Genomic DNA, 17,567 nt, shown 5'->3' with positions numbered 1-17,567 from the left:
TGATGAGAGCACCCCCAGCAAGCCCGATATTAGCGAGCGAGAACACCTTCATCTCTGGCATGTGCGTGGTACGGGGGACATGCGAGCGCATACACGGGGGAAATCAGCGGAGGCCGTGCATCTCTAGGGCTAATGCTGCAAAAGTCTAACAGCAAGGACTGATACAGGCTGACCCCTGATACCTATGTCAAGCATTTTAACAAAGTTCTGCAGACTCCCGCCAATGGGACTTAACTGACCATAATGGCCTGTTATTTTCCATACATGACATGCTGTTCGTGCAGAATAAATTCTTACTGCTTCTTCCTGCAGGAATAGATGCATTACCTGGGACAACCAACAGATGGCGTCCTGCTGTTGGTAATTATCAGCCTGTGTCATGGCACAGTGGCTGCTTCTGCTAGCCTGCAGCCCATAGGGACTGTGCCTGCTAATGAAAGAGGTCTTCCATGTGGCACTGCGTTTCATTCCTTTTACAAAGACCTCTGTAAAAACATGCATCCTTCAGCCTATAATGCAGCCTCCCAGCGGCTCCTCTGCCTCCTACAGGTCAGCAACGGTACTACATAAAATTTATCAAAGGCATCTCTAAAAGAAAGCCGAGGTCTACAGAGGAGTGTGGGATGCCGGGAACAAGGGATGCAAGTGGAGGAACTTCTGGTAAAGGCAAAAAAGGTAACATCTACTTCATAAACGACACGTTATGCTAAAGGTTCAGTTACTCCGGTAGGAGCTGGGTTCTTACTCTGTTGGTGCTCTGTAATAATAACAACATTAGTCCGGGATCTACCCTTGATTGATATCTGTAATCCCAGCCCTAAACCAGCATTAAGCTAACGTCATGAAGGACATACTAGCAACATGCTAATGTCAAGGTGTACCGGAAGGCATCTTACTTCCAGACAACAGCCATCTAAACTACATTTGGGACAGTCAAACCATCACAGAGGGTAGAACTTGATGACTGTCTATCATTCTAGATCCTTTATGAGAACTAACAGCACAAAATGGTGCACACGGTCTCGACATATTCACTATAGTGTTCTACATGTCACATCTGACTGCAGGCTACAACCACACTGAATTACTGAAAGATGCGATTTTGTTGCAGAATTCTTTATTTTCTTTCTGTGGTTCAAGTGGTGTCTTGTAATTTTCCTCTGGCAGTAGAAAATAATTGACCGGCAGTATCGAACTCCAGCTGATAATTTAATACATGACGTAAAAGTTAAGTTAAACTGAAAACCAATCACATGGACAGCACCACCCGTAGGACATGTGACCAGCAGGAGTGTGCTAGATCGACGAAGTCAGCTGGAAACAGTCGATGGCACTTTTAGGTATCTGCAAAATAAACACAAAGGGGGGTATAAGAAAAACTGGGAAAAGCATAAAACCCGGAGCCGGATTATGGACAGGGGAATCACTACAGTGTCGCTGGTGTCTTCTGGCCAGTCTGCCCAGTGCTAAGTATCAGTCCACCCATCACAGGTGGAGCCAGCAGAGCTGTGAGTCATCACTGCAGGACTACAGCCCTCGCCGGGTTGCACATAGCTCGGCGCAGCTTCTCGGGCTCCGGCATCTCCCCCGCACGCCGATCAGACATCGCAGCGCCGTGCGGCTTGTTGCGGCTGCTCCCACATGCAGGAGCCTGACAGCCTTGAGCTACAGCGCATGCCGTGCTGCCGCTAAGCGCTCCCAGAATGACGCGGATGATTTGCGGCTGAGATATTGGGCTTTTTTTTGTATCCAAACACACATATCACACTTGTGTTTCAGGGTCTGAACTAGATTCAGGCCTCCAGTCTTAGCTGTTACGGGTGGAAAAAAAAATAAATAAAATGCATGGCAATCTGTGCAAAATACAGAGGATAAAGGGACATGTGAGTCAAATCATTACAGATTATCAAAGCTGCCTGCCAAAAGCTGATTCCATTTCTCTCACACACGCCAGCCTATCAGCTAAAAGAACAATACAAGCTAAACACGTACATCATATATTGCTATTAAGGCGTGAGTTCTAGCATTACTCTGGATAGACTTCTTAGAAACAATTCAGTCTGATAAATGCACCTACTTAAAGATCAGATAATTCAAACAGAATACGGAGAATGATTTGGGATGACTGGGTCGGGATGTTTGCCGGTCACGTGGCAATTTTGAAATGCCAATTAGTTTTTTTTGTGTGTTTGGACTGTGACACTGGGAGAACATGCAAACGCCACACACAGAGCGACGATGCAATTCTAATTCATTTTCCAGTTCAAAGCCAAATTTCGAAAAAAATTTAAACTACGTTTTTTTTTGTTGCTGTTGTTTTTAACTTGGCATTAATTTCACGATTTCATAACGTTTGTTATAATTAACTAAAAATGAAAATTGGAGGATAATGCCCGACCACTTTTAATATTTACCACGATAGACTTAATACAGAAACAATCAGATACATCAAGGCTGCTGCCAGAAGTTCAGTCTCAGAGCCCGCCAACCAAAAACATGGGATCTATCTTCATGTCGTTTTGGAAAAGGGTGGAGATACGACCCGGGAGACCAGGTTCTCTCCTGGGAGGCCAGCTGACGTGGGTGGGTAGCGGAGTCGGCTAGTACAGACAACAGTGACCTTTTCCAAGCCAAGCGACTTTGGGTGAATCATTAACGTTTCACTGGGGACAACCTCTTACGTCACGGGAGGTTAGATTTTAAGTAACTTTGTAGTGAAAGTGAACTTTCTCCAAGAAGAAAAAAAAGAAAACTGCGTTTTACAGGTGCCGTAACAGATACGAAATGATATGTTTTACCTATATTCTATACTTTTAGAAATATGGGCCACTCATAGCGATGGATTCTTTGCTATACTGGGAAAATATATTGTTATACTGAAAAATGTTATACTGCTGCCAAATCAGCATTGTATTACCGAATCACCGTCCAATGGTTTGTACAACCTGTTTCCAACCTGTGCTACTGTTTAATTTTCTAAATTACCAAAATAGTGTTACAGTGAAAATAATACACTTAAGACTAATCATTTCAGAATGGTAAATCACGCACAATCGTCTTGCACACAGTAACATTAGTCTCCGTAGGGAAAAAAAACAAGACAAGTCAACAGTCATGTTATGTAACTGAAAATATAGTGGTAGGATACTAATCAAGTTTTAAAAGTAAAACATACCGTATGTAATTAAGTGCAAATGAATTGTGTCTATATTTTGAAACACTGGGGGCATTGCTTGTCAGCTTTAATTGGACACTACATAGTTACGGTCACATATCTGAGTCCATTTAATGTAATTGGTATTCTTAACGAAGAGAAAGTGCGCAAAGCAATTATTTTATGACTCATCTATTTTAATTCCCCTTGTTCATTCAGGTATTTACCAGCGCTCGTCTGCGCAGGCGCCGAATATCAACTCAGCGTATCCTTTTTGCTACAGGTCTAAGCTATAAAAGTCAAGTAGCCACCCTTTGCTTTGAATGCGTCTTGTAAAAGGTTTCTTGATAGACCACAATCAAAACCAGGAAAAGCCACATTTCAACGAATGAACATCGGCTTCCAGAGACTAATTTACTATAACGGTGAGCTCAGGTATGGGATAAACCAACTTTGAAGTTTGTTTCATCAAGGTACTGTGACATTTTTTTATTTCAGCTATTTTATCTTACAAACTATGCTCTAATTATTTATTAACTGTGACAAACATTGCATGCGTCTTTTTTATGTTATGTTTTTCATTTTCCGGTAATCGAAAATTCCTATCACCAGCACTTATAGATGTAGAAACATGAATAATAAATATCAGTCACCAAAAGTGGATTTTAAATTACTGCTAAACTGAAAAACAGAATATCACAACAGCAAAATTAGAATAAACTATTTAATTCATTTTTTACAAGCAACGTGCAACCATAATATATAGCCTTAGGAACATTCTGCATTTTAGGATGAATACTTCCTGATCCTTCCCGAAAAAAAAGTTGGAATAGTCATGGTAAACTATAAGGTGGATTATAGTATGCGATCTTCTTTTCTCCAGATTCCCAACGACTCCTTGAAATGAAGCTCAATTTCTTTCTTTCCACCGTGATCCTGCTCGTTTTCTTTCTACCGCGCTATGAATGCAGAGCCGTTGAAATTCCGGGCGCTGCGCAACCAGCGCTTGGTCCTCAATCTGATCTACAGCAGCAATCTCTTCCTATCCTTTTGCGAATGGGAGAGGAGTATTTCATTCGGCTCGGAGATCAGAACCCTCTGGTTCCGAAGCCGAAAACGCCCCTCGATTTTTCTTCACCAACCATCAACCGAGCCCTGCAGCTGAACCTCACGCAGCGTCTCTTGCGAGGAAAAGTTGGAGACATCGCTCGGTTCGTGAGCGGCTACGCAAACCAACTTGATGACACGATGGAGAAAGAGAAGCGGTCTGATGAAGCTCCCATTTCATTAGACCTGACCTTCCACCTCCTCCGAGAAGTGCTGGAGATGGCACGGGCTGAGCAGTTAGCCCAACAAGCGCACAGCAACCGGAAAATGATGGACATTTTTGGGAAATAGCCGTGACATCAAATTTGCTACCACTACACACACAGTTGCATATACTGCGTTATTTAGTTTTATTTATTACTTAAACAGGATTTGTATTTATTTTAGAACCAGGAGGCTGTGCGGGGAATTGCATTCGGCAAATTGATCATTACACATTTCCTTTATCCTAATACAGGAATACTGTAATTTTATTGTGTAGCCTAACTGTTGTACTATTGCTCATTAGGAAGTTTAAAAAAAACATACAATTATTTTTAGCAGTAGAATTCGAGATTTTACAGACATAAGAATGCCGTACTGTACTTTAAAATGTTTGTTTAATAATAAACATGGTGTGAGCAACCAGTCATTTTTGTTGTGCAAAAAGAATATCTTTCAAATATGTTTTTAATAAAAGCATTAAAAAAAGGTGCTGAGATTAACTTTATTGTTGTGTAGTTTTGCGTGCTCCGTCTGCACCGTGTTTCCTACTTGTTCACACAGTTGTTGCATCCAGAGCAAAACGCGTAAAACTTAGGCTACGGTGACAGTGTCCGCGTGACTGGCCTTATTGCCCACTGCAGAGCTGCGTTTGAGCTCAGCCCTCAGTTACACTAAATTAAACTAGTCGCAGGAAGAGAAGCATTATTGGAGGGAGTTTAGCCAGGAGAAAGAGAAGACATGGCGGGGTCCATCTCCACCTTTGTCATCTGGGTTTTGAGCGCTGCTCTGCCCGGCTGCTCCGGTAGCAGAATCAGAAGACGCCTAGAAAACAGAAATAAGGAAAATGCTACTGAGCCCCAGCCGCTCAGAAATGCCCGTCTAATGACGCCATAATTTAATAAAATTTCATAATTTGCAAACGTTTCTTCTCAAAACCTCGAAGCTATAGAAGCTACTGCCCACAGACAAGCGTATACTTGCTAGAAAATCTGTGGTTTTAACGCATTAATATTTTTACAATAAATCAGTAAAATATTAAAATCTTCGTAAGACATTTCGAATTTTTTTTTCACTCTGCTGCACAGGTAACCATTAATTTTATCATGCTGATATTTCTCATTAACAGATCACATAAAACTTCTTTTTGGCCACCATGATAAACACCGTGGTTATATTTAAAATAATGCTCAACAGATGATAATTGCATCAAATCTATGTAAAGACACGCTTATAATGCAACGTCCCACGCCAAATACCTTAAGTATTTACAGGCAAAAAATCACCTTCCATATTTAATATGGAAAAAATATCTGAAAGATACGCAAATATAATTACAATGAACTATACACATAGCGGATGAAGGGGGGGGGGGTCTTTTTATTCCAATTAACTTAGTAACTGCGAAATGTCTTGCTAATCGCTGACAACCAACAACGAGTAATTATTGTCTTTCCCAGATGCGTACGCTGCAATTATTTTATTTAATACATTATTATTAAGACATTCACAATTCAGGCGTGACGCAATTCTAATACATTTGAGATTTACCGGTTTTTAGCGCCTCTTTGCATCACCGCTACTAAAATGGACGCAGTGCTGCGTTTTAAACGCGTTAATGGGGAATGGTACTGCATTGGGAATTAATTCATATTCCAGCGACTGTACTGTGATCAGAGCAGAGCAGTGACGTCACGTGACTAAGCACGCTTCTCCGCGGGAAGGCGAAATCACACTGTACCTTAATGCTGTGGTCAGCCTTCTGTAAGTCATTACGCATTATTCTGCTTGCTCTGGGGGACACTTGTCGACCGTTCTGGCGTTGTACTTTGAGAATCAGCAACACATACACCGACAGGAGAATGCAATCCACTACTTCCATCAAACCATGACTGAGAAACCGTGCTGTGAATTTTATTAGGAAAAAAGTCACCCCCTAATTGTTCTCTAAAGATTTGAAAAGGACTTGAGGGAAAAACTATTCTTCATATGAGTTATATGAACAGAAAACTAGCAGGAAGTTAATTACCCGTGAAACAATATCAATACCACAGAATGACTCCATAGGTGTGAAACTCATTTACATCGACCTGGTAAAATTACAAAACACAACTGCAATACAAACCTCCTACTCTAAATTTCCAAATTACTGACATGCATTAGAGACAAATTGAGCATTTAGCACATAGTAGCTTTTCTTGGAAGCAGAACGGAATGAACCCCGCGTTACTTTCATTGATGATAAATTGATGTAAAAGCTTTGTTTCCCTGGATGCAGAGTGGCGTGCCTCACAGAGATGGCAACCTAAGTCCCCTGCGGCCTTCAGACAAGGAACCCTGCTGGGGGTTACCCGGTCGCTCTCAGCGCCAGACCACGGCGGGATGTCAAGTAAATCTACCATTCCACTTCACAAACAAAATGCCAACGGGAGAAAACAGAAACACGGACAAACACGGATGTCGGCTGCTTTGTGCGTGTACATGTGAGTGTGTGTCTCCGCCACACTGCTGACCTGCTCCGTCTGCGTCGGCCATCCCTCTCCTCGTGGATTTTTTCCCAGTCGGAACATAGTCCTCAAAGTGTTTCATTTGGAAAAACTCCCCTCTTTTGTATTGTACAGCTCGTGCTCCAGTGCTAACTTGCATTTGTTACTGGCCCCTCAGTAGAAGCTCAGCCTAGATGCGCTCTGGCTCCTTAAGAAGCAGGCCACGCCTGGAATTAATTTAGCTTTATGTCAGGATCTGAAGCTTAAAGCTTGTTTAAAGATCTGTCTTGCTGCATCTTGAACTCTATTAAGGGAAAGTGAAATCACACAGGGCGGGGGGTCAAATGAAGAATACGACTTTACATACCACTTTTAACGTGGTGAGGCCCGGTGAAGTGTGCCTGCTAGCCAGAGTTGTAAAGTTTAGGTCCAGAAGGTAAAAATCCAGACTACTCCACAGCAGTGCTCTTAGTTTACTGTGGCGCATGCCTTGAGCTTCATTTTTTAAAAGAGAGCACCATCTAGTGGTGCCAGAAAAACACAGCAAATGGTTCATGAAGCTTGATTTAGTCATCCCCACTCAATTGGTTGGTTGAAACAAAATCTTGGTCCGGATTTTTACTTTCTGGATCTGAGCTTTCCACCTATGCTGCTAGGTTGTCCCATGCTCCCACCACTTGGAGCTCAGTCTCACCTGCGCCGGGGTTTCAGGCAGCTGACCTGGGGCCGAGGGTGTGGCGGCAGGGGATGTTGTGGGTGTGGCCAGGGGCGTGGCTGTAGGCGGGGTTGTGGGTGTGGCCATGGGCGTGGCTGTAGGCGGGGTTGTGGGTGCTCCCTGGGGTGCCCCGACTGGCGCGTGTGGAGCCGTTTTCTGCTGCAGCTGCTTTGGCTGTGCACCACCCCCGACGGCTGCCCCCGCCTGCGACGCGCCCGCATGACCTGCTGCTGCCGTCTCGCTCTCCTCTCCGCCCTCTTCTGCTCCCTCCTCCTCTTCGTCATCTTCTTCCTCATCCTCCTCATCTGCTCAGTTTGCACAGCACACGAGTGACATGCAATATCACTAATAAAGAATTTGTTTTTACACATGAGATGGGTGTTCAAGAACAGCAACAATACAACTGCAGGCAGTCAAATATTTTTGAAAAAAAATCCAGTCCTCTGATCAGAACATGAACTGGTCAATACAACCCTCCCTTCCAAATAATCACAAAATAGGTGGAGACCTCAACTCCCCCCCCCCCCAATGTTCAACCCAAAGTTACCCCCTTGGATCAACAAACACATGATTAATTTGATAAACAAATTAATTTTTAATTTACTCTGGGTGAAGTTGCTTCAATTACTTACAAATCCTTAATTTAAAATAAATGTAACCCATTTGTTTCTGTCCAATTCTCCTTTTGTCCTATTAAATCCCATTCGGTTCTTGTCCATTACCCTCCCTGGTATTAACCCCTAACAGCAGAGGTATTCAATCTGGGGGGGGGGGGGGGGGGGACGACAAAGAATTGTCGGGAAAATTGCAGGGAATCCTGCGGGTGAGGGAAAAGAACAGAGAACTATGTGTGGGGAGGTTTCAGGTGGGGGGGGGGGGGGGGGGCAGACCTAATTAAAAACTGCAACCTTTAGAGATATTGAAAAAAACAATGTGAACTTCAAATCTCTGCAGAGTAATATGATGCGAACACATTAAAATAAAAGCACAGGCACCACATACTGAATACAAGAAACTGTTATGACTAGCAATGTAATAAAAGTTTATGAAGAGAAAACTGCTTAGTAAATGCTTGGAGGAACAATTTCAGCCCAAAGGGAACCCTGTTAAAAAAAGTTTGTATTCCACTGCCGTCCAGTCTTACCTTTGACAAAGTCTACGTTACGGATAGCCCTGGCCTCTCGCTGAAAGCTGGTGGTGAAGTGATCCATATTCTCGTAACCCCGCTCCACCTTATCCAAGTGGGAAATGTTGGAGGCTTCTGTGATCCTGACCAAGGAAAAGATCGCACTTCACCTAACAGTATGTAGAGAAGCTTAGGAGAATTGGTGCATGCTGTTTGCTTTAAAAACCCAAAAACATCAATTGGAGCTCAATTGGAGTTTTACTTGTGCAAAAATGTTTTGAGGGCAGAATAAAAAATGAGTGGTTCAGAGTGATAACCAATCAGGTTGTAGAGGAGGTGGATCCAAGCAACTAGAGGAGGCCAGACCAAGACATCTGATTGGTCGGTCCCACCTCCTCTAGTTACTTGGACCCACCTCCCTTAAAATCTGATTAGTTATCTCTTTGAATCAATCATTTCTCTTTCTGCCCTCAGAACATTTCTGTGTAATTAAATCTCCCATGTGCTAAAACAGTGTTTCCCAATCTGGTCTTCGGGGACTCACATACAGTCCACGTTTTTGCCACCGGGAGGGAGCAAAAATGTGGATTGTCTGTCAGGGAGCTCAGAGGTAGCAAAAACGTGGGCCGTATTGTGAAACACTGCCGTAAAACAAAACCCAAAACATGAACAAAGTTGCTTACTTCTGTAGAAGAGGCTTTGCATTCTGTGAAAAAGAAGAAAGCACATTAAAGAATAGTCTTTTTTATTTTGAGCACAAAGCTTATGGTTTAATACATATAATCTCTTAATGAGTGATGCATGTTCTGGTCGCCTAACTTATAAATGAGCTCCACGCCCGCCTGAGAGGATGGGTGAGTTTAGAGAATCAGAATCAGAATGCTTTTACTATCCCGGAGGTTCATATCTACTTGCCTGCAGAAACAGAGCCATCTCGGGCTCATCCATGGTTTGGATACCAGTCTCCACAATCTTGGACATCATCTCCAGATGATCCCCATATTTTCTCTGCAGGCTGTGGATGTAGTCCAGCTTCTCTTCTTGCTCGCCGTTGATCTTCAGGGTCATCTCGGTCTTTCGCTCCTCCAGGACGGAGTACAGGTTGTCGAACTTCTCGCACACTTGCGACTTCTGCCTCCGGCCGTTTTCCTACAAGAGGTATCAGAGGTCTTTTGGGTGGGAAGAGAGGATTGGCCACAACTGCAGGCTGGAGGTGGGCCAAGTTTCTCCAGCCTCCACTAGGGGGTGCTCTTTAAGCTTTGACATTTTATTATCTTGATAACTGTAAACTTTAGCACTGTTGCGTCACACCACCAGAGCTGGGGGATTGAATCCAGTCTCCATTATGTGTGTGTGTGTGGAATTTGCACGTTCTTTCGCTGCAGCCAGAGTAAATGGAGTGTCTAAATTTCTCACAGTTAGCGACTGAGAGTACATCTGCATCTACAGTGGAATGGACCGGCATCCCAATCAAGGTGGGAGAGGCTCCGCAGTGACACCTCCAGGTGGGCGTGGCCTCGGCTCATGTGGGAATGGCCTGCGTGGTTTCTGGGTGTGTCCAGCTGCAGGTCTGCTTGCAAGGGAAACTCACTTCAATAGTCTTGCACATCTCTTCCAGCTGACTGATGATGCCCTGCATCCGGTCATTGTTACCCACGAGCATAGCAATGCTGTCTGAAAGCTCCGACTAAACAGGCACACAAACACATGGAGGATCATCAGCGTTACACACATAAACAGAGACGTGCACAAACAGAAAGGCAAACACGTGCAAGATGCTATATATCCCAGCTTTAACAATGTATATACCTGATATTAATTAATATAACTTAATATTAATATTAATAAATCTCGTGATATGACCTGTTATATTTGTAATTTCATAAGGTACACTATATGGACAAAAGTATTGGTACACCTGCCTATTTCTATCCATCCATCGATTTTCCGAACCCGCTTAATCCCAATTGGGGTCGCGAAGGTGGGGGGGGGGAAACCAAAGCCTATTCCGGAAACAATGGGTGCAGGCAGGAACCAACCCTGGGTAGTCGCCTGCCCATTCCATCTAAAGGAATGTTCATCCATCCATTTTCCAAACCGCTTATCCTACAGGGTCGCGGGGGGTCCGGAGCCTATCCCGAAAGCAATGGGCACGAGGCAGGGAACAACCCAGGACGGGGGGCCAGCCCATCGCAGAGTAATGTTCATAACACCCCATTATAAATTCATACGTGTCAGAATGAAGTTGCCCCCCCCCCCACCTCTGCATGCCACTCTACTGGGAAGGCTTTCCACGAGATTTTGGAGTGTGTCTGTGGGAATTTTTGCCCATTCATCCAGAAGACCATTTGTGAGGTCAGTCATTGACATTGGATATATGCCTGTCTTGCAGTCTCCATTCTAGTTCATCCCAAAGGTGTTTGATGGGGTTGAGGTCAAGGTTCTGTGTGGGCCAGTCATGTTCTTGCACACCAGATTCATCAACCATGTCTTTATGGACCTTGCTTTGTGCACTGGGGCACAGTCATGCTGGAACAAACTGTTCCCACAAAGTTCGAAGCATAGGATTGTTCAAAATGTCTTGGTATACGGAAGCATTAAGAGTTCCACTGGAACTAAGGGGTCTAGTCCAATCCCTGAAAAACACCCCCATACCATTATCCCTCCTCCACCAAACTTTACTTTTGGCACAATGCAGCCAGACAGATAACGTTCTCCTGGCATTCACCAAACCCAGACTCGTCCATCAGACTGCCAGACAGAGAAGCGCGATTCATCACTCCACAGAACATGTTTCCACTTCTCCAGAGTCCAGTGGTGGTGTGATTTACACCACTCCATCTGACACTTGGCATTACACTTGGTGATGTGAGGCTTGCATGCAGCTGCTTGGCCATGGAAGCCTATTCCATGAAGCTCCCGGCACACAGTTATTATACTGGAGTTAATACCAGGGGAAGTTTGAAACTCTGCAGTTATTGAGTCGACAAAGCATTAGCAACTTTTACACACTATGCACCTCAATACTCAGCGACCCCGTGCTGTTACATTACATGGTCTGCCACTTTGTGGCTGAGATTCAGTTGTTTCTAAACGCTTCCACTTTTCAATAAAACCACTTACAGCTGACAGTGGAATATCTAGCAAGGAAGAAATTTCATGAACTGACTTACTGCAAAGGTGGCATCCTATGACAGAACCACGCTTGAATTCATTGAGCCCTTCAGAACGACCCATTCTTTCACAAACGTTTCTAAACCTGACTGCACGGCTAGGTGTTTGATTTTATGAATGCTGGCAATGGATCTGAATAGAACACTTGAATTCAATGGCTAAGAGGTTTGTTCCAATACTTTTGTCCAAATAGTGTACTTTATATATAAATATTTATTTAGCTATCACATTTACTCAAAATGTCTATTGTTTTGGGCAAAGTAGGGTAACAGTCCCCAGAGCAATTGAGAGTTAAGGGTCATGTTTGAGGGCTCATTAGCTAAATTACTCCATTGAACTTAGAATTTGAAGTGGAAATGTTCTGATCAGGAGCACAGCAGCTTAACTTGATGAGCCACACACCAAATCCAATATTACGAATGATTCAGTCAACAAAAGTCTATGTGTGTGTCTTGGTGTGTGAGGGAGACTCACTTTCTGTGCCTGGTAGACGCTGTTGAGCGGTGCCACCTGACAGTCCTTGTGAGAGCCGAACACCTTGCACAGAGAGCAGGTGGGCACGGCACAGGTCACACAGTAGATGTTAATCCTCTCCTCTCCGTGCTCCTCGCACAGGGGCTGCTCACTCTTCCTCTCCGGACTGGGCTTGGTGCCTCCGCTGCCAAGGTTCACAAACACGGTCAAGGTTGCTTTGAGGTCGTGACTCAAACTATTTATGTACAGGACTTGATTAATTATTACTAGTATTCTCATAATACAGTTGACACTTTCATCAGCGGTGATGAAGAATTTGCTGACAGCAAAGCTGAATGTTCAATGGATGGATGAGTGATAAGCAGAGCTGGAGATTTCTGGTCCAGAGAGTATGAATCCCGACCAAGATTTTGTTTCAACCAACCAACTGAGTATAAGAGAGTCACAGTCACAGAGGACTCAACTGGGTGATTGAAACAAAATCTTGGTCCGGATTTGTACTCTCCGGATCTGAAATCTCCACCTTTGGTAATAAGGAGACAATCTTTTGCAGCTTCAAGCCCTTGGTTACTGTCTTTCTTTGGTTAAATCCTGGTGTTCCCCTAGACACTGTAATGATCTCACAGGCATGCAAGATGGAGCCCATCATGGCAGACTTGTCCAATGACTATTACTATTTGTTGTCTAAGATTTTCACAATTACCTCTCCTGAATTGGGCTTCGTAAGCGGTAGTGATTTGGTAGATATAGCCTTCTGGGAGATATTTATTGTGACACTGTCATGCCTTAGCAGACATTCTGCTCATTTGACTTCCTCCATCAGCCCCTGGAGGATGGGCTCCCCCTTCGAGTCTGGGTCCTCCCAAGGTTTCTTCCTTCTAGGGAGTTTTTTTGTTGCTACTGTCGTTCCTAGTTTGTTCACTAGGGGCTTTGAGCAGAATTTAGAATTAGGTGATCAGTGGTCATTGTTGACACACCCCAACAAAATGTGTCCTCTGCATTTAACTCATGTGCAGCATCGTGACATAGCAGGGGGCAGCTAATTCAGCGCCCGGGGAGCAGTGCTTGGGAGAGGTACCTTGCTCAGGGTACCTCAGCGGTGCTTTGTTGGTTGGGGGGGCCTCGAACCAGCAATTTCAATTCAATTACAAGGGCACTTCCCTGTCCATTAAGCAACCACTGCCAACAGGGAATATGCAAAGCGCTCTGAGACAATGTAATGTTGCGAAAATGCGCTATACAAATAAAACTGAATTGAGTTGAAATTTTAATTGGGCACTGTTGTTCTAACAGATGCTGTAGAGAATCGGGAGATGCCATTACTGTTCCATCAGTCAGCCTGGTGTTTGACTGCTTGTATTGGGCCACTGTCTATGAGGTCATGGCCCACCATGGGTTTCGTAGATGTTGCATCCCCTGTCAGTAAGTTTGTGAGCTAATAAAAGGCCAAAGGCTTTGAAAACATGCAGCATCGCCGCAGCATGCTGAGGAGAGCTTTTACACCTTGCACCTGGATGGATTCTGGCAGCTTCTGACCTAAAAAAAAAAACTGTCCCAAATCCACAACAGTTTTGTAACCTGGGAACTCTGGAGGCCATTCAGTAAACCTCACTGGAAGTCAATGGGTTAACGAAGGCTTTTTGAAACTGGTTTATATCTGGAGGGCCAAGTCAGATCCTAATAATCAGATCCTAAGGTTGGTGTGTGGGTCACCTCAAAGAAGAAGCAGCCGCTTCATGGATAGTAAAGTCTAAACTGTGTGACAGAGGAGCAGTTGTACCTACCATGGACCTTGTCAGGGCTTTCCCCTTTGCATGAGTTTGGCTAGCAAACACGCAAACACTGCATCACACTCCCAATATAGAAATGAAAAAAGTCAATTACCATCAAAAACCAACATGGTAATGAAACTCCCCCTTTATCTAATGAATGATGAGATGTAGGTTACCTATGCATGCCTCCCTTATTAGGCAGCCTCAAAAATCCATCCATCCATCCATTTTCCAAACCGCTTATCCTACTGGGGAGAACATGCAAACTCCACACACATGTGACCCAGGCGGAGACTCGAACCCGGGTCCCAGAGGTGTGAGGCAACAGTGCTAACCACTGCACCACCATGCCTCAAAAATCATCCTCTTTAAATAAGTTAACCTGCATCTTACAGTCTTTATAAACTCTACAAAGTGCTGATGAATGCAAGCTATTAAATGAACAACTCTGCCTTTCTGTCATGGAAACGGAGATGTCAATCTCACTTACAGCTGTTAAATCTGTGTTCTACGTCGCGGAGGAAAATAATCTTTCGAAGTTTAACAAAAGCTTCTGTTTGACGGCCTAGTTTGACAGCCAGAGAAATTTCAGGCTGATTGATAGAAATGACCCGACAAAGGGAGCACATTCAGTAACCAGAATGCAAAAACAACAATGAATATTCTTTAAGTGAGATGAATTCACTGTTTTAATTGCTGGACTACAGATTCCTTTCTGAATGTGCAACCTTTAAATATAATACATTATATTTGTCATACTTTACATAGGATGTAAGGTGAGAAGTTCAGAGTGTGAGATGTTGTTGTTGATATTCTCACTTATATGGTCAGCTGACATTCTGGGCACATGATGAGGAAATTCACGTTACTGGCCAGGTCCCAGTCACCAGCAACCATAGAGCTTGTTTATGATTGATCATAAAATAATACACATCAACCAAAAGTTCAAAGAGAGGAGAGCTTTAACTCTGGACTAGTTGTTGACCTGCAGACACTTATTTTCCAAAGACATTTTTTCAGTGTCACACAGTGCACTAAGCCAGCATCCTTTCAGGTTACTCGTCACTTTTACATCTGCAACATGACATACGTCGGTCAAGAATTTTAACACAAAAATTTTAAACCAATAAATAACAATAAATCTGTCCCCTGTAAACTCAAAAATGCAAAGGTATTCCCAAGACACAAAATCTATGGTAAAATCTTCAATTTTAAGTTATAAGAAAGAACCACTTTATTCATTCTCTCTCATTAGATATGGAGTAGACTTTTTTAAATTATATGTTGTGCCTGGGTCTGTCTATTTAATGTCAAGGCTATAGGATTTCAGGTTATAAATGTAAGGTTTTAAGGAAGTGTTTTTACAGCTTTTGCCCATAACTACCCCACACATGTTTTTGATCAATCACTTGAAGCTCAGCCTAGCAGCTTAAACTAGGTCCTCGACAGCTATGTACTTGCTATACATTAACTGCTTCTCTTATATGTCTCTTTTGCTATATAAATGCAAACATATATGGCCAGTCTGGCTTAGCAGAGAACCATGGCAATCTGGTATTAGTGCGGGAAGGGAATTTCTCCCTGTGCGTGACAAATAGCCTGTAATCCTGTGATTAATGCTCTGCATCTCGTTCAGGGTCCCTCCCACTGTTGCTATTGTTTATGTGGACATCATTCCCTCTGAGAGCTTCGGTCCATGATTCCATCAACTTCAGGGCCTATTCCTGTAAGCGTTCGTCCCTATATGTTCGGTGACCATTAAAGCCCCAACAGTTGTTTGTACACAGGAGCATATTGTTGGCCTCCCCTGTGATGACTCATTATAACTCTTGATAATAATTACGGTGATGACAGTCCCTGTTGTTGCCATCCCAGCTGGCCCCCACAGGTAGGTCAATGATGCATGTGACAATATTCCCCATTCAACAGACGTTTCAGCTTCATGTAAACAGTAGTTTGTGAAATTATAGCATGTGTATGACTGTTCATGTTAGACTGTCCAGTTTCCATTAGGCTTCGAAGGGGGGGGGGGGGGGGGGGGGGGGAGGTGTCTCACCTGCTGCTCTCTTGCTTGTACATATCAATGATGTTCTCCACCAACAGATTACGCTGTAGCCCATACACGCCGTGTCGGTCCAGAACCACCTCATGCCTACAGGATGGGCACCGGAACCGCCCCCCTGATGCTACTGTGGTTCCCCCCCTGGTTGGCAGGTATGGGTTTGAGGCCTGGAAACAGCAACGGAGATCCAGTAAAAATAAATAAAAACTTTACAGGAAAACAGGGCAAATCTGTACCCAAAACTACACTTCCTGTCGTTGTATGGGTGACAATATTCACCGCAGTCAGTGGAAACACAGCAAAGAGCAAGAAAAAACATATTAAACACAAAAGAATGCAAAGCTTTACCAAAGGAATCTGAACCGATATTCACAGATTCATCAGCATGGGCCAAAAAGCCCTTGCTAGGAGCGTACCTGGAAGATGTCACTCGCACACTTCCGGCAGAGATTATGCTGGCAGGGCAAGATCACCACCGGCTTGGTGAACATTTCCAAGCAAATGGGGCAGATCAGTTGCTTCTCCAGGCTGTCCATGGTTCTCGGCTTCTTGATATATAAGTACTCCACTGAGACGTTCATCACACGGCACAACGCCCTGGGTGGGGTGTGTGCGCTTTGAGGGGAAAGACTGAGCCCCCAAAAGATATGACTCAGCAAAGAGGTTGTTTGTGTCCCCCCTCGAAACAATGTCGACTTATCCAAATGACTCCTATGAGCTTTCCTTCCCAGCTGGCACTGCAGCATGGTCAAGCAGTGGGGGTCAACGCTGTTTTTAGAAGCCAGTACGTCAAAGGTTGCCATGCTCACTTGACCATATATGCAAACAGCACAGGCAAGAGCAGCTGGTGTCACTCCCGACACAGGAAGGGGCGGCGCTTCTCTGAGTGGGGCAGCGCGTGCCTGCAGCAGTCCGCAGGGCTGACAGCTTTGGTCAGCTGGAATGGCGTGAGATTTTTAATTCGAGATAACTCTGCACACACATGCACACGTATTGATATGCATGTAATAGTTTTTATTGCCATGTAAATAGTCTATAGGGTTTGCAAAACTGCCACAGCGCTTTTGATGTACCAAATTTTAGGTTTATAGTGGAATAATACTGCTGGAGCGTAGGAGTCTGAAAGTGTGAGTGTCACGCCAGATGCGTTAGAGTTAGCAACCCTGAGGCGCATTCTTCCAAAACACGAATTACTTTGGTCTTGTAACCGTTCATGATGATCCGCAAAAAAAAGAAATTCTAACCCCAAAAGCATTTTTAAGATAATGGAATTTTTTACGGGTAATAAACGAATCA

General features: G+C 43.9%; 2 protein-coding genes across 7 annotated transcripts; one reads left to right on the top strand and one right to left on the bottom strand.

Moving 5' to 3' along the window:
• Positions 1-1,100: 1,100 nt before the first annotated feature.
• On the bottom strand, positions 1,101-17,089 carry LOC125740694 (E3 ubiquitin-protein ligase TRIM63-like). Of its 6 annotated transcripts, none has more exons than XR_007397738.1 (10): positions 16,688-17,088; positions 16,266-16,438; positions 12,438-12,621; positions 10,381-10,476; positions 9,705-9,938; positions 9,473-9,495; positions 8,808-8,932; positions 7,669-7,968; positions 5,224-5,287; positions 1,101-1,344 (listed from the first exon to the last, which is right to left on the bottom strand). XR_007397738.1 is itself a non-coding variant. In XM_049012204.1 (10 exons), the coding sequence occupies exons 1-10, from the start codon at positions 17,072-17,074 to the stop codon at positions 1,337-1,339; spliced, it is 1,620 nt and encodes a 539-aa protein (XP_048868161.1). In that variant the 5' UTR covers positions 17,075-17,089; the 3' UTR covers positions 1,101-1,336. The 6 variants fall into 6 exon arrangements, 5 of the variants coding, with proteins under 5 accessions (XP_048868161.1, XP_048868163.1, XP_048868165.1 ...); XM_049012204.1 differs by having other exon boundaries at positions 7,643-7,968; positions 16,688-17,089; XM_049012206.1 differs by lacking the exon at positions 5,224-5,287 and having other exon boundaries at positions 7,643-7,968; positions 16,688-17,089.
• Positions 3,528-4,552, top strand: LOC125740705 (corticoliberin-like). The gene is made up of 2 exons (XM_049012229.1): positions 3,528-3,579; positions 4,038-4,552. The coding sequence occupies exons 1-2, from the start codon at positions 3,543-3,545 to the stop codon at positions 4,550-4,552; spliced, it is 552 nt and encodes a 183-aa protein (XP_048868186.1). The 5' UTR covers positions 3,528-3,542.
• Positions 17,090-17,567: the final 478 nt, after the last annotated feature.

This window comes from Brienomyrus brachyistius, chromosome 4 (genome assembly GCF_023856365.1).
Source record: "Brienomyrus brachyistius isolate T26 chromosome 4, BBRACH_0.4, whole genome shotgun sequence".
Lineage (NCBI taxonomy): Eukaryota > Metazoa > Chordata > Actinopteri > Osteoglossiformes > Mormyridae > Brienomyrus > Brienomyrus brachyistius.
This window is presented reverse-complemented; position numbering and strand designations above follow the sequence as displayed.